A 26,555-nucleotide genomic window follows, 5' to 3' on the forward strand; every position below is an offset into this window, starting at 1 on the left:
AGCCCTAAGACCTCTGCCCATGCCTAGTGCCTATGCCGTCAATAGCCCCAAGAACGTGGCTTGTGCCTGGTTCCCATCTTGTCAATAGCCCCAAGACCTTGGCCTGTGCCTGATACCCATGCTGTCAATAGCCCCTAGACCTTTGCCTGTGCTTGGTACCCATGCTGTCAATAACCCATAGACCTTTGCTACCCATGCTGTTAATAGCCCCAAGACCTTGGCCTCTGAATGTTACCCATGCTGTCAATAGCCCCAAGACCCCTACCCATGCCTAGTGCCTTTGCAGTCAATAGTCCTAAGACTGTGGCCTGTGCTTGGTACCCATGCTGTCAATAGCCCCAAGACCTTGGCCTGTGCCTGGTGCTCATTCTGTCAATAGCCCCTAAACCTGTGCCTGGTTCCCATGCTGTCAATGGCCCCAAGACCTTGACCTGTGCCTGATACCCATGCTGTCAATAGCCTCTAGACCTTTGCCTGTGCTTGGTACCCATGCTGTCAATAACCCATAGACCCTTGCTACCCATGCTGTTAATAGGCCCAAGACCTCTGCCCATGCCTAGTGCCTATGCAGTCAATAGCCCTAAGACCGTGGCCTGTGCTTGGTACCCATGCTGTCAATAGCCCCAAGACCTTGGCCTGTGCCTGGTGCTCATTCTGTCAATAGCCCCTAGACCTTTGCCTGGTTCCCATGCTGTAAATGGCCCCAAGACCTTAGCTTGTGCCTGGTACCCATGCTGTCAATAGCCACAAGTTATTGCCTCATCTCTTTAGAGTTTGCTTAATTCTGTAATTCAATGAGTAGACACATCATAGAAGCTGATGAACAGGTCAGGTCTCTTTCAAGGAAATAGAGTAATTTTAGCTCCCAATGATAAGTACTGTACAGTCTAGCCTGAAAGTGGGCCACAACTCCGACTGAAAGAGAACAGTGGGGGTTGAGGCCAGGCCATCTCAATGGAAAGCGACCTTTGGTCCATTATAATATTTCTTATAGGGAGAACGATAAAGATTTTACGACATATTAGAACATTGGAATGTTGAGAGCTCCTTCAAAGACAATGCATGCATAAGCCATAGACTCCAATATTCCTATGTTTGGTTTTCTTCCTCTCCCTTTTTATTTTAGAACATTCTACCCTTCGTAGTTGGAATGTTCTAATAGCCTCATAGCCATTCTCCCTTGGGCTATACCAGTTGTTAAAGGTCCACACCCCTGTTCTAGGCTCTCACCTGTGGCTTGGGCCTATAACTTGAGTTTAGGGCCTTTAACAACTGGTATAGACCTTTGCAGCGGGCTATAAAGCTACATTAATGCTGCCTTTGACTGAATTGTTTATGAAACTTACTTTAAGACTCTAATTCTTTTCCCTTTAGGTGTCTCACACACTACTGTTTTTGCCCGAACGTGTGGAACCTCCAAAGACTGCAACAAGATGGCCAGTCTGACTAACCCGAAGATAACTATAAAATTAAGCTCAACCTGCTGCACGACTGATGACTGCACTCCCCCAGAGCCAAAATGTACGTGAGTCTTTACGCATGCGTGACTTATCCTGGAACAGGTAGTAATCTATTGCCTTCTATGTGCTATGAGGCTGCAGATCACACCACATGTGTTCTGAGTACCTGATGAACAGCTCATCCCTCTCGTTGTTATTAGTGAGTCAGTTGACCCACCTCTCCACCATACATGGGACATCCGCGTCCAACCTGGCTGAGAAGACGTCTCCCTTGCGCCGGATTAACCAATCAGTGACCGGGGTCTAAACGACACAAATTGACATAGCTGATATGCCACTTCATTAATGTACCTCAGCACCAACTGAGCGTGTTCCACCCAGATTGGGACTGAGAAAAAATAGGCACAGGCACCAAAATAATAACCGCCCCCGTTACCTAACCAGTTAACTAAATAAAAGTGGGCCAAATTTGCAATTCAGGCCAGTTTTCAACTTTTAAAGACACACTGTATGGGAATTTTTCAAGGTATTGGGGAATGCAAGCATTTGTTTGTGGCAAGTATTTTCTGTGGTCCTATCAGGAAGATCAACAGTAAAAACCCACCCACCGGGCCATAAAACATTCCACAAATTTCTGAAAAAAACCAGCACACACACTGATCTGTCTAACCAGCCCATCAGGCACTCCCTGGTTCCACAATTGGCCCTCTTCAAAGCGTGTGTATGTCAGAATATTATAGTCTGATCTAAATATTGTATTAAATGTCGATCATGAAGACATTGTCCCAGTAGTTGCAGAGTTCCTAATATTAGCTACAACCTTCCAGCATTTTGTAAATGCTATTCAGAAAAGAACATTAGTGTCAGACCTCATTCTGAGAACAATACTCTGGTACCAAACCAGGAGAGCACCTGTAGGGTCCCGTGGATCCACAGGCATTGTCAGTGCATGGAACACAGTTGCAAGCAGGGCATCTGGAAGCCTGGGCGCCCTTTGCATAATTTCCTTTGTAGGAAATATGAGTAATTCCTGGAAAACTATACAAAATTACAAAAAATGACGAACCACCTTTGTGCACTACGTTTTTAGCACAGTGTGCATCCTCACGTCTATTTTGTATTTTGCACTTAAAAAAAAACACAAACTCCCATGTGATGTGAACAAGAGCCACCCACATGATCTTTGTTCACGGTGTTGCAGTGCACCAGCAATATGGTTATTGCCCATCCTAAATTTCAGTTACATAACGTGGCTTAATCTCAAACATTTGGCGTAACAATTATAAACCAAAATACCGGAAATATTGCTAGTTTACACTGGTGTAAATTAAATTTCACCTAGGCCTATCCATTTGATAAGCAGGACGGGGACACAGATAGTACAGTATAGACCAGCTCTTTGATATTAGCCGAACAGGTGGACACTGTATCCATGAATTCACTGCTACAACTAGTGCAGGAGATATAATGTCATATGAAAAGAACTATTTGGGGTCGTAAACGGGCCGATTTGAAGAATCAGCCCTTTTGCAGAGGCATAGCAAGAGGTGAGGTGGGGGGGGGATCAGAGCGTTCGTCAGCACCCCCCTCCTAAATGTGGGTGCCGCTGGGAGGCAAACGCAGGGACTAAGGTCTAGCTACGCCACTGCCCATTTGCAACCGCAAAAAAAATGTATCAATACTCAAATCTCAAATTGCGGTTCAGTAACTTGTAAGGGAATTGCAATTTGGTAATTTGCTTCAGCGATTCAGTATTTGAAAGGGTCGTGTTTAGGACACCCCTTCCAAATACCGAATTGCAGTGCTATGTGTGAATGTTTTGTGACCGAATTAGATTTGAAACACCCCAAAGGATGGTGCTAACCATTTGCAAATAGGAGGGGATCCACATGGGACCTCTTCCCCTTTGAGAATGTTCAACAAATTATTGTTCAAGAGCAGGCAGTGGACCCACAGACCACTGCCTACAGCTAAAAAAATTAAAGCAAAAAAATCACATTTTCCTTTAAAGAAAACAGGCTGTGTTTAAAAAAAAAAAAGAATTCTTTATTTAAAAGGAATCACAGATGTGATGTTCTTAGTTCTCAATAATTCTTATTGAATTTTCAGAATAAATAACATAAACAGACAATACAAAAAAATTATACATGAGCAATGTTGGACTATGCCCTTTAGGCAGGTTCACCCTGAAACTTTTTGCGTTCTCCTAGCCTGTTTCTGTAACCTGGTGTTGGTGATTTTAGGCCTCTGCGCACTTTTTCTCTGTGGTCCAGTGTGAAGTGCATGCGCTCTCTGTGTGGTGAGACTTGCCTGCCCTCCCATAGGAATGAATGGGGGTATGTGTGTGCCTGGTAGTTCCTGATGTGAGAGGAGGGCAGGAGCAAGTTTGGTATGTGCAAACTCGTGAGATTAAATGCTGCGCGATGGTGTGCGCAGATTGAGTGTGGCTAGTGGGGAAGTGCCACTTTTAGAAGTTGACATTCTTGTGTGCAGTGTGATGTGAATTGCCTGTCTGGCTTGTGAGTGACAGGGGCTGGCTGGTGTGCTTGGCTCCAGGAGCCAGGGTGAGTCTGCCCGGTGGTGAATAGGGAGATCTGCATGTAGAGGGAGGAGTTGCACCTGGGACCTGAATAGGGCTGTGCCTTCCCTCCACAATGCTGGCTCCACCCCCTGTGGTGCGATTGATATCCCTAGCCTGACCAGTGAAAGGGAGAGAGGGGCTGAGCAAAACAAGGTGCTCAGGAGCTCCCCATAACCAATTGTAGCTGGTTCTCCCATTGCCTGCACCTTGTAGACAAAGGAAAATGCCATATAAATATAGGGGCTGTGTCCCCATGACGCTGTTCTACTTTTGGGATCCTGATTGCTGCAGGATGTGCTGCTGGGGCCCAGGAGGACTTGCCAGGAGGGCTGCCTCTCTGGGCCCAGCTATGCCCTGGACCCGTTTTGCTGTATGTCCTTGTTTGGGGACCTTGGGGACTTTGTGCTTTGTTCCCTGCCCCAGGACTTTGGCTTCCTCTAGCGCTGCTGGAAGCGCTGTCTCTTGATGGCCCAGAGGAGGAGGAGTGTTGGCTGCACAGCTCGATGCTGCAGCTCCCCTTTGCGAGGGATTCCCCGAGATGGCCTTGGTTTCGGCTGCGGGTGCCCACCCCGCCTATTTGATTTTTGAGAGCAGGTGCCCACCCTGCATTGTGGCAGCTTGTGTTGTCTTGTGATGCGCGGGTGCCCACCCCGCGATTTTGCCCATGTTTTTGTTTGAATCTGAAGCAGGTGCCCACCCCGCTTTTCACCGCCCCAGCCCTGAGCTGCCGAGAACCCGAAACCGGAAGTCAGGCAGGTCCGGTCGTGACGAGGGCGGGGCCTGCCATCCAGCAGAAGTTCGGCCGGGCTGAAAGAGGAAGATGGGCTGTGTGAGAGGAGGTCGGGAGCCTGCCCCGCCTCCTTGTGTGCCTGGGAAGTCCCGGGACTCCCAGGAGGGGGCCCAGGTGAAGAGTGAAGGCGGCGGAGGCTCCCAGGAGCAGAATCCCCGCGCCGCATGTGGTTCTGCCGATGTGCGGGGCTCTCCTAGTGAGGAGAGAGCCCCGCAGATTCCCCGCACCGTGAGGAGAAGCTGCTGGAAGTCAAGAAGCTGGTGCCTGCCTGTGCGGGGCTCCCAGGACGGAGAGAGAGCCCCGCGTGCAGCAGCAAGTGCAGCTTGACGGCAGAGGGGGCTCGAGGCACATTGCCGGTGCCTGCCCCCACCGCGTGTATACACAAGTGCTGCTGTCCCATGGAAAGGGGTCCCCAGCGAGCAGCCCGGTAAGTCAAGAAGGGCTGGGGGGACTCCATAGGTGTTTTGGTTGGTGCAGACTGCGGCACTGTGGGGCAATGGTGCTGAGTGGTCCGGCCAGGGAGCGGGCCACTCCGACGTGGGCACAGTGATTCGCATAGCCTAAGTGGCTCCTTTGGGCCAACTGTTGGTGCCTGAGCGAGGCCCAGGGTGGTTTGTGCATTTAGAGCGGCCCCGGATGGCAGCGGGCCGCTCCAACCTCGTGGGCATGTTATTTTCAGCTCCACTGTGCTCCACAGTGCTTGGGGGCAAGGTCTTCTACCCCAGTTGGTGCAGAATTATTTCAGGAGCCCGTGTGCCCCAGGGGACATGATTTTTAGAGCCCAGATGGCTCCAACGGTTTGCCAGTGATTTGAGAGAGCCCCAGAGCTGGCGCAGAGGTGCCTGGTCTTCCCCCAGCTGCGCCAGAACTTAGTGCCAGCTGCATCGTTTAGGCCCTCATTTGATGGTTCTCAGCTGCCCAGCAAGTAGTGAGCAGCTGCAACGTTTAGGTTTGCGCAGATGGCGCACCCTTCACTTTCGCTGCATTGGCAGCGCGCCCTGACATTCTGGACACAGGGCATTTGAGCCCCTTTGGAGTTGGCCAGGGGACTGGTAGATGGATAGGGCGCAAGGCCCTAATGTGATTGATGTGCTTATGCAATGTGGTGCTAGGAAATTTAATGTATTTAGTAAGTTTTACCCACCCTGTTGGATACCTCTACCTATGGTTTATGATTATGAGGTTGCTTTGCATTTCATTATGAATATGCTAGTGAGACTATGTTTCACGGTGGGAAGTACGCCCCTAATGTGAGTTATACTTAGGAGGTAGGGTCTATTGTGTTTAGACTAGTGAGGAGATTGAATAATGTGTTTATGCTGGTGAGGTTGGCGCAGAATGTGATTCGCGCCTGATGTGACTGTGCATAATGTAGTTTATGTCACAGACTGATGTGAGGTGCAGTGATTACCAGTGTTTACTGGTTGTACGGTTTATGATCTATTTACTTTTACCAAGTTTGCTTTGTGATGGTTCTGACAGTGGTCCATGTGGCCCTGTCAGGTGTAACTAATTCCCTCGTAAATATTGCCCAGTGCCTGTTGGCACAGTGTATGTTTTGTGTTTACTATCCTAATGTGTTATGAGAATACAAAGGCTATTTTTATATACCTCATGTGGAGTTCCTTTCGTAGTGTGCCTGGGTTGTTGTTGCTGTGTGCGGGCGCAAATGCTTTACACATTGCCTCCGGGATAAGCCTGGCTGCTCGTGCCAAGCTACCAAGGGGGTGAGCAGGGGTTATCTTTGGCGTGTAACTCCCTTGCCCTGACTAGAGTGGTAGTCTCTGCCTGAGTTTCGCACAAGCCTTAACCAACCAGAGATCCTATTTCTAACAAGCAATAATACCTAAACAAAATATGAAGAAATACAAAAACATCGGTAAAGTATAATAGGTATTCAAATTTCAATACTCAATTAAAGGAAAAAGGAGAATAACAAACAGGAGAGGGGAAGGGGAAAGGGGAAATATGAGCATATACTATATCATCTTTTATAAAGTAGAGTTACTATTAACATATAAATAATACAATATGAAGATATTAGCTTATATAACAGGCATAAAAGTACATTTAAAGTAATAAATAAGTATCAATAGGTAACCAAAAGGATTGATAGAAATGTGAATTATGATTAATCCCATTCATAGACTTCTTGTAAAAATTACCCATGACCACTAAGCATGAACAGATAGACCTGAAATATCTTTCCAACAAAAAGTAATAGTTAGTTAGGATATGTACAAGACCCACCGATTTACAAATTAGTAATTTAGAACATCTTGAATATGTAATATCTTTTGTATAATATCCCACACATCAGCCCAAAATTTAGAAATTATAGGACAAAGTCGAAAAGCATATGTTGCAATGATCCTGAATGTAATTTATAATGCCAAAATGTTTCAGATTGTATTAGTATAGCACAAAATAGGGGCTCTGGGGTCCATAAACAATTGAGTAAGATGTAGGAGTTGGTCTGATAAAGCGATACAGGTACCCAACTTGAAATACTATTAAGCCATATGATTTTCCGAGTGTCATTAGAGAAAGAAAGGGAAAGTTCATTATTACAAAATGACGAAATTATATTTAAGTTAGTGCCTATCGAGGTAGCACATTTTCTGTACAAAATAGAGACAGCATGTGAAGATGTAGAGACAGGTTGAATATAATTCACTAAATCTGTTTCACCATTAGATGTGATACCATGAGGGAAAGAATCTAAAATTAAATTTCATAGAAACTCATATTTATTAAAATCAGATTTAGGTAACCTAAGTTTAATTGTAAAGTTTCGAATGGAATAAATGTGTTATTACAATATATATCTTTAAGATAAAAGATACCAGCTTTAATCCAGGAATTCCAGAAAGTCACATTTTTATTCAAAGTAATAACATTACTATGCCATAATGATTGATCCACTGTATGACCTATAGGAATTAAAACATTTGAATCTAAGTCATTAAAAATTAGTTTCGAGGATTTGATAATAATTGAACGGTATATGGCTGTAGATTTGTTAGACATTGTTAGCAAGGTTGATAATGGAAAAGGGGTAACAAGAGATTGCTCTACATGAAACCAAATATGAGGTTTAATTACAGAGGAAGAAATAAGCCATAAAGAACTTTGTTTCAATATAAATGTTTTATGATATATAAAAAAGTCAGATAACCCAAAACCAGCGATACATTTAGGTATCTTTAGTTTTTTATAACCAATTCAAGGTGATTTTTTATTCCAGAGAAATTTGGATAACAATCTATCAACATTTTTATAAAAGTTTAACAGAAATTGAGTAGGAATCATAGCGAGGGTATACAATATTTTAGGAGCAATATTAATTTTAATGAACTCCATTCTACCCCACCAAGAAAGATGAAGAGAAGACCATTTAGATGTTTTATCTTTAAAATAAGTTAGGATAAAATTACTATTCAATGTTAATGTTGCTTTAATGGAGAACAAGAACAAAATACCAAGATACTTTAACTTATTTTTTTTGCCATATAATATCATTCATAGGCAACATATCAGGAGTACACAATACATTTACAGGGAAAAATTCTGTTTTATTAATATTAAGTTTATAACCTGAAACCATGGAATATTTTGTGATAATTTCTAATAAGGAATGGATTGAGAAGATAGGATCACAAATAAATAATAACACATCATCAGCATAAGCTAAGGTTTTGATAGTAACATTCTTCACCGTGAAGCCTTTAATATTATCACTTTTTCTTATACAATTAAGGAAAGGTTCAATTCCAATTAGAAAAAAATCGGAGAAAGGGGACGTCCTTGTCTTGTGCCTCTAAAAAGGGAAAATTGATTTGATATTTGGCCATTGATAAATAAGTGAGCAGTGGGAGCAAAAGACAAGGCAGAAATCATACTAATAAACAAGGGACCAAAATTAAATGATAGTAAGGTTCGAAATAAAAATTGCCAATGGATTTTATCAAAGGCTTTTTCAGCATCTAAAGCCATAATTCCTGTGGGAGCAATTAAAGTGGAACTCTGTTCAATTACATGCAATAAGGTTCTTGTGTTGTTTGCAGAATATCTGTTCTTCCTAAAGCCTGATTGATCAGGGTGAATAATAGAGTCAAAAATAGGGGCTAGTCTAGAGGCAAGAATTTTAGCATATAATTTACAGTCTTGATTAATTAAAGATATAGGGCGATAATTTGAAACAAGGGTAGGATCTTTATCAGGTTTGGGAAGTACAATAATTAAAGCATCAGAAAAAGAACCTAAGATAATTCCTGTAGAAACAAAAATAGTAAAACGTTGAAAAAGATAAGGTAAAAGTTGGAATTGGAACTGTTTATAAAATTCAGCTGGTTTACCGTTGAAGAGATTTGATGGCTTTTAAAATTTCATCAGTAGTGATGGGTGAATCTAGTCCAAGCCTATCTTATTGTGAAATTCCGGGCATACCACAAGTATGTACGAAAGAATCAATTAATGAGGTATCATGAAAATCTGGTTTATTATGTAGAGTAGAATAAAAGTCCAAACATTATTTTACAATATCATTATGGGATAGAGCAATTTTGCCATTAGGGCCTTGAATTGAGGTAATCTGCGTCATATCTTTTTTTATACGCAAATAATTTGCGAGGAGTTTCCCAGATCGATTGGCATTAAAAGGAAATTTAGCATTAGATTTGGAGAGTTGGATGCCGGCTCTTTTACTGAGGATCGAGTTATATTCATATCTGAGCTTTTGTAGCTTAACTCTGAATTGAGGATCATTGGATGTAATAAAAAGTCTTTCAAATTTCGCTATTTGTTTTTCAAGGTGACTGATATGTGCATTAAAAATGTTATTCTCGTATGCCATAATAGAAATAGTTTCACCCCTAATATAGGCTTTAAAGGCGTCCCACCTATTGACAATAGAAGTGGATTTTTCAGGGTTGAGCAAAAAATAATCATTAACGGCCTTTAAGATTTTTGGTTTATTATAATCGTTAAGAGCAATGCCAGTAGTCATACTCCATCTAGTTTGTTTTGATAATGTGGAGGTTAAATTTAACACATAGGAAATCAAGGCATGGTCAGATATATTGATATTACCAATCATGGGATTAGTCGCAGATTGAATACATTGAGTAGAAATTAAAAAAATATCAATCCTGGAATGTGAATTATGGGGATGAGAAAAAAATGTAAAGCATTTGTCAGTAGGAAAAGGTAAGTACCAAATGTCCGCTAATTTGGTGGTATGAAAAAAGGATTTAAAATGATGAAAAACTTTAGGAGGACAAAATGTAGTACTAGTTTATTTGGCAAAATACTGATGAATAAAAATTGTATTCCTATTAACCATCAAGAATGGAATCTCCCGTGCAGCTTTTCGAATCAAAACCAGATGATGATGTCGAAGAACTTTGAATATCATTTGACAAGGTTTAGTATGCTTGGGATTGCGGTGTGAAGGAATCCTGTGGGCCTTGTAAATCTCAAACTTTTCTGGAAATCTAATTTGTAGATGGCCTGGAGTCAAATTTTCTAAATACAGCCTGCAGTTATTACCCTCAATCTCTTCTTGCAGATTAAAAATGCACAGGTTGTACTGTCTATTGCGATTTTCCATGCCTAGAAGTTGTGTAGACATTGGTGATATTTTTGCAACAAGAGGGTTGAAAGAGTCAAGCTTACACTTATTATCATGTATTTTAATGATGTTATCAGGAAAGTTTCATTGATAAACTCGCCATTTCTTTTCGAACATTTTTATTTTCTGAAGCAATAGAGTCAGTATTAATGCAAAGAGCTTGAATTTCCTCTAGAATTCATGATAATGAAGGCTCAGATGATTCAACCGCCTTTGATTTAATTGGTGGAGGTTAAACTTGCTGCCTTCTTTTGGAAGGAGTAGCATTCTTATTTTCCATTTTATTTAAATGACAAAGTCAAAATTTGTAGCAAACAAATAGTCAAAAGGAATAAAGTTCTAAGACAAGAAGAAGAATTCCTTACAAAAAGCTGATGCAGCAGCTATAATGGGTTATGGGAGTGGCTAGGCCTAAACCAGACCCTTTCCTGAAGTGTTGCTCCGCCCTTCTGACTGACTGACCTGGCTGTTCCTGTCAGCAGAGCTGGAAGCAGAAGCAGATGGATGAAGAAAGCTGCCCACCATCGTAGAAATCTTCAATAAACACCTCACCATACAGGTATCAGCTTAAATACATAAGCGACCCCATTTTCGCCGCTTTTGTGACAAGATATCAGCATAATTGAGCCCAAAAACAGGTCCAGTGCGCCGGAGCTCTCTACACGACGGCCATCTTGTAGCACGCGCTCGTGCGTCTCCCCAAAGACATGATATTCTACTGACTCCAGTAGGCCACCATCACTGTAAAGGCTACCATTCCTAATGGGTAGTGAACTGCGACCCACCTCATAATTAATCATGAGGTAGGTCGATTTGCGACCCACCAGGGATCACTATTTAAAAGATGAAAGTTTTATTGCAACGTGAAATGCTGTTTCCTAATTGCAATTCGGTAAGCAGTGCAATTAGGAAATCGCAGTTCTAGATTTTTGTACATATGACCCTTACATTCTTTTGTTGCTAATGGGACAAGATGCCCATTTGTGCCCGTGGCACAGCCTTCTGAAGAAAGCTCAGGTGGCGAGTTAGTGGCTTTGCGCTCAGCCTCAATATCCATGCACGTTTAATGGACCGGGAGCTGTGTTAATCCCAGTAGGATTTTGGTGCTCCTTGCTGGACTTATCTTTCTTTAAAGCACTCTAAACTGCAGTTCAATTTAGACACATAGACCCCATTTGGTCCTAGAAGAACGACAGATCAGGAAAGTTTTGGCTTAAAGGTTAAATTTCAGTTTTTTAACCAAACAGAAATCAAATATTAGAACCAATCAGTTCAAAACTCAATTAGAATACAGAATCAATCAAAAAACTCAGTAAGGTTCAGATCAGAAAAATACAAAGTATAAAGAGGGAACACAACCCGACATGGATTTCCCTCCTAAGGTCAATAGGTAGCGGCTCACTCCACATCCAAAAAGAGCACTGGAATAGGGTTTTAGTCAAAATATTTCATACATGCAATACAGTAGACAAGATCACACAGAATAAACCAATCAGAATTAGGCAGTGTGAAACACTTGCAAGAAACATATTTTGACTTTCCCTCTAGCTCTGTTACATGAAGCTTCTCACCAACACCAGCCACACCAGAACAAATATTGTTACAATATTGGTAAAGTCTACTAGTAAGTGACCCGAGAAACTGGAAAAGAAAGAGCACCATTTCATCAGAGGTCATGTCAGACAGGTACATTTGTGTAAGGAACAAATATCATTCCAGCTGCAACTGATTTACCCAATTCTATATTACAGAACTATTTTTGTATCACAATAGAAAAAATGATTGTGCAACTCCACAGAACATTTGTATTGATTCTATATAAATGAATAATTGAGATTTTAACAAAGACCGGTGTGAGAAAGGGGATTTCTATTTAGGATGTGTGGTTGGCCAACTCAAGCAGCAATAATCTGGTCTGAAGACTAGTGTCCGCTGGAACTGGGGCCAAAATAGGTAGTTCGAATTCCCGGTATTCTGATAGATGATGCTGTCTATGAAAGAACAAGTAAATTCCATCTTTGGGTCCTGTTTTGGAATTATGCACCTGGTCAGGAGACCTTTTCAATGACAGCCTCTTCAGTCTAGAAAATCCATCCCTCAGGAACTTTCTTATAAGTCACCTAGACAAAGGAAATGCCCTTATGATTGTGGCATGAAGCTCTTTTAGCTATCCTGCTTCCCACCAGAGCCCACACTGATTTTTTTTTATTGTTTTCCAATAAAAAAGTGCTCTCTTTTTAAACTCCTCTACCTTTTACACACAGACCTCTTTGGAAATGGTCCTCTCTATCGATTGGAAGAAGATACCGTTTTTTGCACCCAGGCCCACCTTAGATCCAGTGGGCAGTCCTTACCTCACCCCTTCTGTATTCATACTGTCATGTATGGGGGCAGATCTTTTTCATATTTGGCTCCCAATCACTGGAATAAGCTTTCCTTGTACATACAAACCTGTCCAGACTTTGCTCGTTTCAAGAAATTCCTCAAAACCTCTTCTAATTCTCTTTGGCATTGCAGTCCTGCTTTAGAGTGCATTAGCACTGAGAGACCCTCTTGAGGGTTATTTGTTTGTGCTATATTATTGTAAATAACATGGCATAGCAATAATGCTTCTTGTCAAAGCAACCCCTCAAAGTCACTAAACTAACCTGAGCTCAGAGGAGTTGCTCCTGCCCATTCAGGTTGATTTGTCTATCAAAATGGTCTGTTGTGTGGATTCTGGGATGAATTTCACACCTCATTAAAAGCTAAGTAAATCTCGGGCAGATGCTTGAAATATAATGCAAATTAGCTTCCAGGAGCTTCAAGCAAGGTAACAGTAACTTTCTAAAAGTTACTTTTCCTTATTACTCATTAAAATCCGACTTCACCATTAAATTGGATTTCAATAACTATAAAAAATATTGGTTTAATTGTTTTTCTAGGTGAATACCCTAAATATCGATTCCAACATATCGAATGGACGGAATATCGATTCAAAAATATAGAATAGACAGAATATCAAATTATTAAAATATAGATAGGAAAGAATATCGAAATTGGGATAGGAAATATCGAATTCCACAATATCGAATTTTATAATATAGATTCCAACAATATCGAATTTAATAATATAGATTCCCATAATATGGATTTTTTTTTAGTGTTATGTATGATAGTGTATGTGTTCGAGTTATGTATTATTTTTCTAATGCATGTTTAATTTTTTTTAAAGTAATGTATGATATGTAAATTAATTTTTGCTTAATTTACTTCCATAGAAGGTTGTGGGTTTATAGGGGAATAGGGTGGGAAGTAATTTAATTATATTAAATTAAATATTAATTTTAATTTATATATATTGATAATTGATTGATAATTAATTATTATTTGGAAATTAAATGTTATATATTGGTAATGAATTTTTATCAATTGATTAATTGATAATTCTGTTAATTGAATTATTTATTATTAGGAGCGGGTTGTGGGTTTATAGGGGAATAGGGTGGGAAGTAATTTAATGATAGTAAATTAAATATTGCATTCTATTTATATGTATTGATAATTAATTAATTGATAATTAATTATTAATTGGTCATTAATGTTTATTAATTGGTAATCTTTTTTATGAATTAGTAAATATTTTGTATTAATTGATTAGTTGATAATTATATTAATTTTATTTTTCATTATTTTGAGCGGGTTGTGGGTTTATAGGGGAATTGAGTGGGAAGTAATTTAATTGTAATAAAGTTAATATTTTTTTTTATATGTATTGATGATTAATTGATAATTAAATATTTATTGGTAATTATGTATTAATTGGTAATAATATGTTTTAATTGGTAATTAAATGTTATTAATTGGTCAGTAGTTTTAACATAATTTTTTATTGGTATTGATAATTCATTTAATCTTATTTTAATATTAAATTATTTATTTCCCCATTGTTGCACTCTCTGGAGTGAGAATAGTAATTTTTACCCCTACACTATCCAACGCTTTCCCTACTGTTGCACTCTCTGAAATGGAAATAGTAATTTTTACCTCTACACTATCCAACGCTTTACCTATTGCTGCACTCAAAAATATAGAATAGACAGAATATCAAATTATTAAAATATAGATAGGAAAGAATATCGAAATTGGGATAGGAAATATCAAATTCCACAATATCGAATTTTATAATATAGATTCCAACAATATCGAATTTAATAATATATATTCCCATAATATGGATTTTTTTTAGTGTTATGTATGGTAGTGTATGTGTTCGAGTTATGTATTATTTTTCTAATGCATGTTTAATTTTTTTTAAAGTAATGTATGATATGTAAATTAATTTTTGCTTAATTTACTTCCAGAGAAGGTTGTGGGTTTATAGGGGAATAGGGTGGGAAGTAATTTAATTATATTAAATTAAATATTAATTTTAATTTATATATATTGATAATTAATTGATTGATAATTAATTATTATTTGGAAATTAAATGTTATATATTGGTAATGAATGTTTATCAATTGATTAATTGATAATTCTGTTAATTGAATTATTTATTATTAAGAGCGGGTTGTGGGTTTATAGGGGAATAGGGTGGGAAGTAATTTAATGATAGTAAATTAAATATTGCATTTTATTTATATGTATTGATAATTAATTAATTGATAATTAATTATTAATTGGTCATTAATGTTTATTAATTGGTAATCATTTTTTATAAATTAGTAAATATTTTGTATTAATTGATTAGTTGATAATTATATTAATTTTATTTTTCATTATTTTGAGCGGGTTGTGGGTTTATAGGGGAATTGAGTGGGAAGTAATTTAATTGTAATAAAGTTAATATTTATTTTTATTTATATGTATTGATGATTAATTGATAATTAAATATTTATTGGTAATTATGTATTAATTGGTAATAATATGTTTTAATTGGTAAATAATTGTTATTAATTGGTCAGTAGTTTTAAAATAATTTTTTATTGGTATTGATAATTCATTTAATCTTATTTTAATATTAAATTATTTATTTCCCTATTGTTGCACTCTCTGGAGCGAGAATTGTAATTTTTACCCCTACACTATCCAACGTTTTCCCTACTGTTGCACTCTCTGGAATGGAAATAGTAATTTTTACCTCTACACTATCCAACGCTTTACCTATTGCTGCACTCTCTTGAGTGGGAATAGTCATTTTGACCCCCCCCCCCGCTATCCAACGCTTTCCCTACTGTTGCACTCACTGGAGCAAGAATAGTAATTTTTACCCCTACTCTATCCAACGCTTTCCCTACTGTTGCACTTACTGGAGTGGGAATAGTAATTTTTACCCTTACGGTATCCAACGCTTTCCCTACTGTTGCACTCTTTGGAGAGGGAATAGTAATTTTTACCCCTATGCTATCCAACGCTTTCCCTTCTGTTGCACTCACTGGAGTGGGAATAGTAATTTTTACCCCTACACTATCCAACGCTTTCCCTACTGTTCCACTCTCTGGAGTGGGAACAGTAATGTTTACCCTCCCACTATCCAACGCTTTCCCTACTGTTGCACTCTCTGGAGTGGGAAAAGTAATTTTTACCCTTACGCTAACCAACGTTTTCACTACTGTTGCACTCATTATTAATTATCATACATTTTTTATTTTAAATAATTTAATTATTATATATATATTTTTTTATATGTATATAATATTTTTATTTATATATTTATGTCAATGTATTTTATTAATGTTCTAAATATTGTATAATTAAGATTAATAATCATTTATTAATATTAAGTAAATCTATATAAAAAATTACATTTCATTTATTATTTTTATATTTTAAGCTTTTTTACATTATTTTAATTATGGTTTATTTAATTATGTTCATTATTTAATTACATTTCTAGTATTTTTAATACATTCTATATTTCTTATGCGTTTTTAAATACCATGCATCCTACTTTGTGAGCTGTATGGCATATAGAGGGGTGACTTAGTGATATTCAAAAGGGAGGTGCCTGTCTGTCAGAAAGGGGTATTTAGGCAGGTTACACTGTAGGTTTTACACTGCAGTAGTCAAGCTACAATGACAGGCCTGAGCCATGTTTTGTAGACTCACTTTGTGGGTGGTGCAATAGGTGCTGCAGTCCACAGGTGGCATTTAACTTCCAGGACCTAGTTGCATTGTCTACTCCATTTATTAGAGACTTACAGGTAAGGTAAATGTGTCAATTAACCCGAGTTAACTATTGTCAAAGTGAAAACACAGACACTTTACTGGTTAGCAGGGATAATATTCACAGACAGGACAAAATTAGGGTTCAAATGATGCAAAAGTTTTTTCCCACAACACACTAATGTAAGATTTATCCTATAATAATTGAACGAAGTAAGCCAATCTTGTACTACTGTTTTACTACTTGTGTGATATACAAAGGAACACTCTGTTTTTGCCTCAAACCCAGACCATATTTCATATTTTATTAGAGGTGGAAATGTATTTGATCTGTTTTGCATCCTGTAATTACCACAAACATCATAGTTACTCCACATTTTGTGGTGTTGCGTCTTCAGTTACACATGCATTAAAAATAAAGCAGATAATTTTTCTTTTTTTCAATTCTACAAAGTTTCTACCCTGATACTCAAGTAAGTTTAATTTATGGAGGCATATCCATTCATGTGTATTTGACCTGTTTAGTGCTTAGTTTGATGCAAAACAGGTTAAGTGTCAGGTACCACAATAGTTCTCAGTAGGGCCCTGCTGCTTGCACCACCCAGTGCCCATACCAACGCTGCCAAATGCCAGTAGCAACTTAACTCCTAACCACCAAACTACTAACCATTTCGACTACTCCAGGCCAGCTAAATCTGTAAGAAAGGCCTGAATATAACGGCAGTATTATTTTTTATGTATGTTGAATTGTCAAAGATGCTGTTGTGCTCACCTCAGAAATAACCAAACAGCACCACCAGGTGGTGGACATAAATAAGCGCAGATGTTGAGGATTAAGTGCCGAGGAAGAGAACCAGCAAACACCAGCTCAAATTATGTACTGGACCCTTTCCTTGATAGCACACATTCTTTAAACTTTGGCAGAAAATGTAATACACTAATGAATGTTTTTTTTGTTTTTGTTTCAGTGCCCACCCCGAAAACTACTAAAACCAATGTGACCTGCCACTCATGCCTTGATTTAAGTTCCACTTCCTGTTACTCCAAGGACACCATAACGTGCAGCGGGGATGAGACAAAGTGCATCCGTTATGCTCTAAAAAGCACTATAGGTGAGTCAGATGTAGGGTCATAAATCACTTCAGATGAGGTACAAATAATTCATTTTGCAGCTTGTTCATTGGCTGTTGTATCTCTCACTTTAGCCCAAACTAGATTGGTTTAAGTTGGCTTCAAACTTGTCACAAGTAATTATTCTCCTTTTTCGAGTACAATTCCAATCCGTAAACCACCAAAGAAATTGGACTACTATTTATATGTTTGCATACCTGTTCCAAATAAAGACGAGATCCCATAAATGGATAAGACTATTCTATCTTTAGTCATCACTATCAAACAACATCATTGAACTGTCATTTTTCAAAGATTCATGAACCGCCCCAAGCTAAATGTATCTTGGGATGTTGATTCATCCCTTTATCAGGAGGTCAAACCTGTTTAAACAATGAGAGCAAGATTTAAAAATATGCTTCAAAACAAAACAACATTCCATACTTCACAGCATCATAATGTAATAAGAAAACTCATAGAAGATACCACCCCTTTCACATGTTGATTCTTTCTTCGTCTTTCACCCTGGACAGTGAACCCTCTTCTTTCGGTCTAGTTTCTGTTTTATAACTTAATAATATATGTATTTGTAAAGTGCACATTCACTGCGATGGGTATCTTGGCGCTGAATAACAGATGTCTATTGTTAGCCAACTCAATGGTACTCCATTTATCAACCTCAGAAGGATGAAAGGCTGAGTGGACCCGCTCCAGACCTGACGATCATATTGTACAAGATTTACCATTACATGTATCATTGTAAATACCAGATACCTACATTCAAATGGGAGTAGCCCTAAATCTCATGGTGACGGAGGCCCACACAAAGCCAATGGTTAATTGTCCTTCCGACTGTTGTTCCGCACCATTGGCTCACAAGTATGGAAATATGGCAAGAGATGATAAGTTGATCGGTGACATATCCAACTGTTACAGTTGTTCGATTACTCCAGTGGCAAAGCAGGCTTGCAATGAGCTAAATTACACGCAGGCAAATTCTCCCAGCTGCCCCCACCTGTTTGTCTGTCTAAATGACAAAAAGTCTCAAGTCGTTTCCCTTAGATAAATCTGGAAAACTGGGAGAGGTTTTTCTGAACACAAATTTCAAAGAAATATGCTAATGTGTCTTGGCTTTGCAAGAAGTTAAATGCTGATATACTCCTATAAAAAACAATTTCTGAGGATTTTGGCACAAAGAAAATCCTGGTAGAAATAAAATGATATGCAGTTGGAACAATCCTGGTCAGTGGCGTAGCAAGGATGTCATGAGCCTTAATGCAATCAAGGAAATTGCACCCCCCTCCCATTCCCTGGTTTGGTATTAAAAACAGCAACAAGTGAGAGTGGAGTGGGCCACCTCACTCTTCTGGGCCATGATGCTGTATTGATAGCTAAGGTCCTGATTTGGGTGTACATCTTGACATGGCCTCTTATCTTTTTTCAAAATGTATTCAGTATTTCCTTCACTTCTACCTTTTAGTGTTTTTCATTTCGCCACATTCCCCCAAAACAGATTCTCTGTGATTTAATTTTTCTAGAAATATGGGAAATTAAGAGCCAGATTAATCAAACGTTAACCCAATGCACTGCACCACAGCCACAGCAGGAACCTGGCTGAGATGCATGAAAAGCAAGGAAAAAGAGCTGTTATGCTCCATATCTATCATTAACTTTTGGCTGCCTAACAACAATGCAGGCACTCTTGCGTCATGGTGCAAGGGAGCCTGTGTTGTAGGCAGGATTGTTTTGTGCAGGGAGAGACACTTTTCTCCACAAAAACAATCCTGTGAGACATTTTCCTTTCTACCTATTCTGCAGAATGCAGTATATGTAGAAAGAGTAAACAATTAGGAGAAATAAACTATTTCTCCACGTTACACCTTACTTGACAAGGCAAAGCATTTTGACGCATTTCCAGGTCTACCACTAAAGGTAAAACTTTGAACGCTCCAAAATCTATGGGGGGATGCGGGGGAACACCCACTCTCCACCCATGAAACACCTCCCCAATGCAGAGGAAGCATGGCAGCGATTTGTGCTACCTTGTGTTACTCTAGATTTATCAAGCCCCGCAGGGCCAAGCAATGTAGAGATGTGGGGCTCGATAAACCTCACTTTGGTTTTGCATTGCACTTGTGCCCCCTTATGGAGCACAAAAGATATGCAACACCTTGGTAAATCAGGCCTACAATGTTTCAATGATCTCACCCATCTTAGTAGAGCTATTCCTCAAGTCAGCAAGAGCTTACAGACTCTGGACATAGAGCTACCACTACAGATCAAGAGCACCGACAAATTCTTGGATCACACTGATCTTACAGACTAGAGCCTCAAACCACATCCACAATGAAAATATCATGGGAGCTGCCAATATAGATGAGAGCCTGAACAGAAGGTGCTTCCTGACCAACAAGACCAGCCTTTCGGTGATTTCTCATCACATAAAGAATATGCCCAAACCTGCCCAAATGTGTCCTGCTTCATTTGAAGCTACTGCAAGATATCAAATTGTTCCTGAATGATAAAATTGCTCTTACTAAGTAACTGCAAGGTGCAGTGTATGACTCGCAGTGTGCTAGGGACTATTACACTTGCGTAAAGCCCAAAGCGTTCATGGTATTGATCAGTTCTGGGGTTGGTTTTATCATTACACTGTCTATCCACAGGTTAAAATCTCACATACTAATGATTTCCTAGGTGATGGTTGAACATGTGAAGTCACTTTATATGCTTAATGCTGATAGTTGTTTCAGTGTTCAACTTTTTTTTGTTTTTAATAGAAAGTTTATTTATGCAAGATAAAATGCAATACAATATAATGAGAAAATTTTAATATAAGAAAAAATTGTATGCAAAAGTAATAGAGATGAAAAGGGGAGAAAAGTAAACAAGAAGGAGTAAAGGGTAAGGGTAATCAGATATCAATATATCATAACTACTGTATAAATGTGAGTAAGATTCAAAGTAACAAATGTAAAAGATATAGGGAAACTGAGCAAAATGACTAAATAGAAAAAAAAAGGAAATGTATATGTATATACATAAAAAAATAGTATTCATGGAGGTTTAGGGACTTCTTCAATTCGATGGTCATGAGTTTGTGAGGCATGTGCTCATAGATCAAGAAAATTAGTAATAGGTAACCATAGGAGGTCTCTTTTAATGGCAAGGGAGATGGGATGAACATATGCTCTGTCCAACCTATGGTTGTAGCACACTCCATACCACCAAGTACGATAGGAATGGTTGGAGATATCTTTCCATGATTTGGTAACCTGTTGGTAGATAACTGCAATGAGTAGATCAATGATAAGGAAATCACAAAGCTGTGAATTCCAATCATCGGAAAGACTAACTAAAGATATGTCAACAAAGGAAAAGGGACTGTGGGTACGGAAAATTATATTAATATGTGTCCAGACTTGTTTCCAAAAACTATGAACCTGAGGACATAGGAAAAGCATATGCTTTACGTCTGCCAAATTTGTGTGACAGAACCAACAAGAGGTGGAAAGAGTAGGATTCATTTTGTGTAGTGATATGGGATTTAATAAAAGTCTGTTGTAGATGTAGAACAAAGTTTGGGAGGTATTAGCAGCACGGGAAGATTTTCTAATTTTAATCCAAATCCTATTCCACTTAGACGAAGAAAAGGAGGATTGAAGATCAATCTCCCAGAGTGTTTCCACTGCAGTTTTATCCCTAATGGGTGAAAAAGGTGATAGAGACTGGTAGAGTTGTGATGCTGATGGGGAGAGGGACAGGATGGATAAAGCATGTGGGGGTGAGGAGGAAGGATGGGTTGTGGATGTGATGTGTGATAGGATGTTTGGAATTGGATTAAAGAAAGCAGGGAGGTATATTTGGAAAGGCATGATGAAGGAAAGGAAAAGGGTGTTTGAGCAGAAGAGAAGGAAAGCCAAGTAAGCTCATGACGAAGTTGGTGAACCCAATGAAGACCCTTAAGATGCCAATCTTTCCAAAATAGAAGTTTGTTATTTAATGTAATATCTTTATTATACCATATGGAAGATTGAAGAAATTTGTCTGAAGAAGAAAGATGATTGGAAATAACGGTTTAAAAAGTTTCCAAGAGTTATTGAGTATAGGGAGAGAAAATTAAAAGGGTCATTGAGAAAATTATGCGGTTTCTTGAAAAGAAAAGGGCTGAAAAAAGGACCTTTCAACGTCAACCCATAATTGTAGAGAACGAGAATCATTGTCTTCTAGTAAGAATAATGAGGCCTATTTGAGAGAGAATGCGTTATGATAGATCAGAAAGTCTAGGAATTTAACGCCTCCTAAGAATTTAGGACGTTTAAGTTTATGCAAGGATATGCTGGGTGTTTTGTTGTTCCATAAAAATTTAGATAATATGAAATATATTTGGTTTTAAAATGGGAGTTGGCAATAGCTATAGGAATATTGGAGAGATAAAAAAGAATAACAGGGACCAACATCATTTTGATTGTGTCAAGATGACCCCACCATGATAAAAATAAAGGATTCCATTTCGATGTAGCAGACTTCAAAAAAGATTGGAGTTCTTTTAAATCAGTTAACATAGAATCTTTAATAGAGGGTTTAAACCATAAGCACAGATATTTAATTTTGTCAGCATTCCATTTGAAACTGGATGCAGTATAATCTGCAGAAAAGCGCAATTTATTTAATGGAATAATTTCACATTTGTCAATATTTAAATTGTAACCAGATACAGAGGCGAAAGATTCCATTACTGATAAGAAAGCTGGGAGAGAGGATTGCGGATGGGATAAAAAGAGCAAAATATCATCAGCGTAAACCAATAATTTCAATTTATTACCGCCATATTTAAAACCTGTGATTTGGGAATTTAAGTGGATCCTCATTAAGGAAGGCTCTAAGGCAAGAATGAATAAAAGTGGAGAAAGGGGAAAGCCTTGTGGTACTTCACAATGTAGTTGGAAATTAGATGAACGAAGACCATTTGAAAGAACAGAAGAAACCGGGAAGGAGTAAAGCAAAGAAACATAATTTATAAATGTAAAACCAAAAATAAAAGGCCATCCCACTCTATCAAAGGCTTTCTCAGCATCTAGAGAAATGGCTGCTAATGAATCTTTATATGATCTAGCTTTAGTAAGAACATTGAAAAAGAGTCTACTATTGTCAGAAACTTACCTGCCTTTAATAAAAGCACAGTATTCATGACCAATTAACAAGAGGAGAAATTTCTCTAAACTAAACGCTAAGATTTTAGCAAAAATCTTATAATCAAGAATAATTAGAGAAAAAGGGTGATCATTCTTACACAAATTATGATCTTTACCATTCCTAGGTATTAAACATATTAAAGCATCTTGAAAAGATCCTCCAGATTTTTTAGACAAAATATAGAAGTAATATAGTTGATATACTTTGGGAATAAGGAAACAAGAAAAGTGAGAATAAAATTTGATGGTGAAACCACCAGGTCCTGGGGCTTTATAACCTGTTTAATAGTACGAATAGCATTACTGATATCAGATTCTTTAATGTAGTCATTTAACACCGAAAAGTCAAGATCTGGAGGAGAAGGAGGGGTAATAGAAGAAAGATATTGAGAAATTGTATCTGGATAAACAGAAATGTTGGAGGGTAGATAGACTGAAAGAAATGAGTGAATTCTGACAAAATGTCTTAATTTTTGTAAAGCATACGATTATTGGAGTCAAGGATAGAGCTGATCTTGGTACGTTCTTTCTTAATTTTTAAGTAATTGGCTAGAAGTTTCCCTGCCTTATTCTGGCCCCCATAGTACTTGGCTGAGGATTTAAGTAGAAATTAGTTGGCATTTTCTGTGGAAAGTTTGTTGAATTAAAATTTAGCGCAAACAAGTTCATCCAAGCAAGATTTAGAGCCAGAGCTAGTGAAGGAAGATTCTAAATGTTTAATGTGTGTCATAAGATGTTGTAATGTAGAGAGAGAATACAAAATAAATAATAAAATCTCTGGAAGCTGCTTTAAAAGAATCCCAAACAATTTGAGGAGATATAGAAAGGGATTCATTTTCAGCAAAGAAAGTAGCAGTGAACGATTAAAATTGTTGGTTGAAATTAGGGTCTAGAAGAAGAGAGTTAATAAATCTCCACCTTCTGGTGCCTTGTGTAGGAGAAGAGCTATCTAGACTTAAGATAACCAGTGCATGATCAGAGATTGAGATAGAACCAATGTCAGATTGTAGGATATGTTGAGTGAGTGTTTGTGAGGTGAAAAGGTGGTCAATGCGAGAATGTGAAGAGTGTGCAAAAGACTGTGGAAAAGAAGGTATATTCTAAAAGAGTAGTGCCATGAGTCCTCTTAAGATCGTTGTTGAATAGTAGAGGTAAACTGGGAGAACATAGTGGACAGGATGAATTTAGAGTTGGATTTGCAATTAATAATTGGATCCATAACCATATTGCACTCACCTCCAACTAATAAATAATCATCTAAAAAAGGACCTAAATTTGGATAAAATAGTGGGCCAAAAAGTGACATCTAGAGCAGTAGGAGCATAAAGGTTAAAATGAGTCATGGGAATGTTATTAATTAAAAAAAGAGACAGAAACCCATCTACCCGAAGTATCTGATTCTTGAGTAATAATCTGCAAGTCAAGACGTTTATGACACAAAATGATAACGCCATTGCGATGACCTGTGCCTGGGGATGCAAAAAGGTCTTTTAAGGTTAAGTATTTCTTTCTCTACAACATGAGTCTCTTGTAATAAAGCAATATCACAATTCAAATTAGATAAATGGAAAGAACACTCTGACCCTAAGAATATTGATTTGCAATGTTTGGGGCCTGAGTGATGGGGAGCCTAAACCTTTAACGTTCCATGAAACAACTTTTAACGCCATTTGCAAGAAGTGGAACAAAATAAATGTTGCATAAAAATCAATAACATTGAAATTTGGAGAACAGTGAAAAATATCAACGAGTGACACAGTAAATATACAGTTATACCAGATAATATTAAATTGTTCAATAATAGAAAAAGGAATGTAGTTATGAAAAGGAGTATACAAATAAAGAAGAAGAGGAGAATGACAGAAAAAAGAAGAAAGAAAAAAGAAGAAAGAAGAAAGAAAAAAGAGAAGAGAAAAGAAAGGAGAGAAATAAAGAAAGGAAAGAAAGAGGAAATCGAAGAAGGCATTATTGAGAAATGAGGAGATTCAGAAGTCTGAGAAGAAGGATGTAGAGAATACAGTAGAGAAAGAAATGTAAATACATTGAAGAAAGAAAGTAAGGTAGAAGATTCAAAAAGATACTGACTTACTACAAATAACATAAAAAGATGGGGATGTTGAAGCCACATCAGGAAAATGGCACAACGGACCGGCCGACTGAGGGCGGAACATGGAAGGAGGACATCATCCAGAACAGACCAGGGAGGACTTAGATCACATACGCATAATTACTGCACCTAGTGGATAAAAAAGATAGAGAATGTGAACAAATAAGAAACACAGAACATGATACATCAACACAACATGAAATAGACTGGGAAATGAAATATTAAAAAAGTTTAGAGATGAAAAGCACAAAGAAACATAAGAGGACAACAATTAGAGAGGAACAAAACGAGACATGTCCATATCATTTTCATGGCATTGGTCCAAGAATCCCTGGAGCAAAGCAGGATTTTCATAAGTCGTCATTTTATTTTCGTATATAACATTTAAAAGGCAGGGGTGGAAAAGTCTGTAGCGAGCATTGAGAGTATGGAGAGCTGTTCGCATAGCAAGAAAATTCTTTTGACGTTCTGCTGTCGTCTTGGCATAGTCTTGAGCAAAGTAGAGGGTGGAGTTCTACCAGGTGATACGATCCTTAGATTTAGCAATTTGTAAGATCTTTAATAAGTAAGTATATTCCAATAAATAAATGATGACCCCTCTAGGTTTCGATGTACAGGATGCTGTAGTTGGATTCCAACCTAAACGGTGAGCTCGTTGGATGTTCATAGCAGGAGACAAAGGGAGACCAAGGATTTGTGGAAGAAATATCTTAAAGAAAGAGATGGGATCAGAACCCTCCAAACCTTCTGCCAAGCCACCTGTTTCTGGAGAAAGAGAACATCTGAGTGTAAAGCAGGCATTTGGTGGACTCCATCTTGGACAGAATCTATTTGTCGTTCCATTAGTATAATTCTATTGTCCATAGTAGACCACTTGTCATCCAAGGATTGAAGACGTCTGTTTGTCTCCTTCAGATATGGATGAAGAGCTCATATTTCTTCAAGCAACACCTCCATAGTGTCTGGTGTAAGAGATGTAGTAGAAGATGGAGGATTTGTTTTAACTCGTTTACTAGTAGTGGTGGGTAATTTCAGGGCAAGAGAAGCTGAGGAAAGTGAGACATTAGCAGATAGTGCCAGAGCGTCCATATGAGGTGGCAATGTAGGGTTTTCAATTTTGTCCATAGTTGTGGAGAGAATAGAGTAGGGATTATGGTCCGCCAAAGAGGAAAAAGAAATAGGAGGATCAGCTACACTCCGTTGAGATTTCGTTCTCCGAATACAATTTTAATTAGGAATGTAGTATTATTGTCTGCCTCAGGTATTGAAATCATTACATCAAGCCGCAGTTCCACTAGTCGTCACTAGGTCTCCCCCACGAGTCAAATGCAAAAGCATTGAAACCCTTTCATGAAGCTGCAGTTCCACTGATCGTTACTAGGTGTCCCTCATGAGTCAAATGTAAAAGCATTTGACTTGAGGGACACCCAGCAACGACTAGTTGAACTGCAGCTTGATGTCATAATTTCAATGCTTTTGCATAAGACTTGTGAGGGACACCTAGTAACGATTAGTTGAACTGCAGCTCTTTGTAG

The 26,555-nt window shown here is 38.3% G+C and overlaps 2 protein-coding genes across 6 annotated transcripts in view; one reads left to right on the forward strand and one right to left on the reverse strand.

The window, feature by feature from the left end:
- The window catches only part of LOC144770793 (uncharacterized), a 315,531-nt gene extending 290,220 nt beyond the window's left edge, over positions 1–25,311 (reverse strand). For 2 of the 3 annotated variants that reach the window (XM_078655551.1, XM_078655550.1), the window contains exon 1: positions 25,003–25,311. The gene's annotated coding sequence lies outside the window, so the exon portion shown is untranslated. Of the gene's footprint in view, positions 1–24,998 lie in introns of all 3 variants that reach the window. The other variant, XM_078655552.1, reaches the window with a different exon arrangement.
- Positions 1–26,555, forward strand: part of LOC144770792 (phospholipase A2 inhibitor 25 kDa subunit-like) — a 248,743-nt gene that overhangs the window by 190,724 nt on the left and 31,464 nt on the right. For all 3 annotated transcript variants that reach the window (XM_078655547.1, XM_078655549.1, XM_078655548.1), the window contains 2 exons: positions 1,375–1,521; positions 17,577–17,720. In XM_078655547.1, the coding sequence (XP_078511673.1) occupies positions 1,375–1,521; positions 17,577–17,720 (291 nt within the window). The remainder of the gene's footprint in view (positions 1–1,374; positions 1,522–17,576; positions 17,721–26,555) is intronic.

The sequence above is a fragment of the Lissotriton helveticus genome, chromosome 7 (genome assembly GCF_964261635.1).
Source record: "Lissotriton helveticus chromosome 7, aLisHel1.1, whole genome shotgun sequence".
NCBI classification, from domain to species: Eukaryota; Metazoa; Chordata; class Amphibia; order Caudata; family Salamandridae; genus Lissotriton; species Lissotriton helveticus.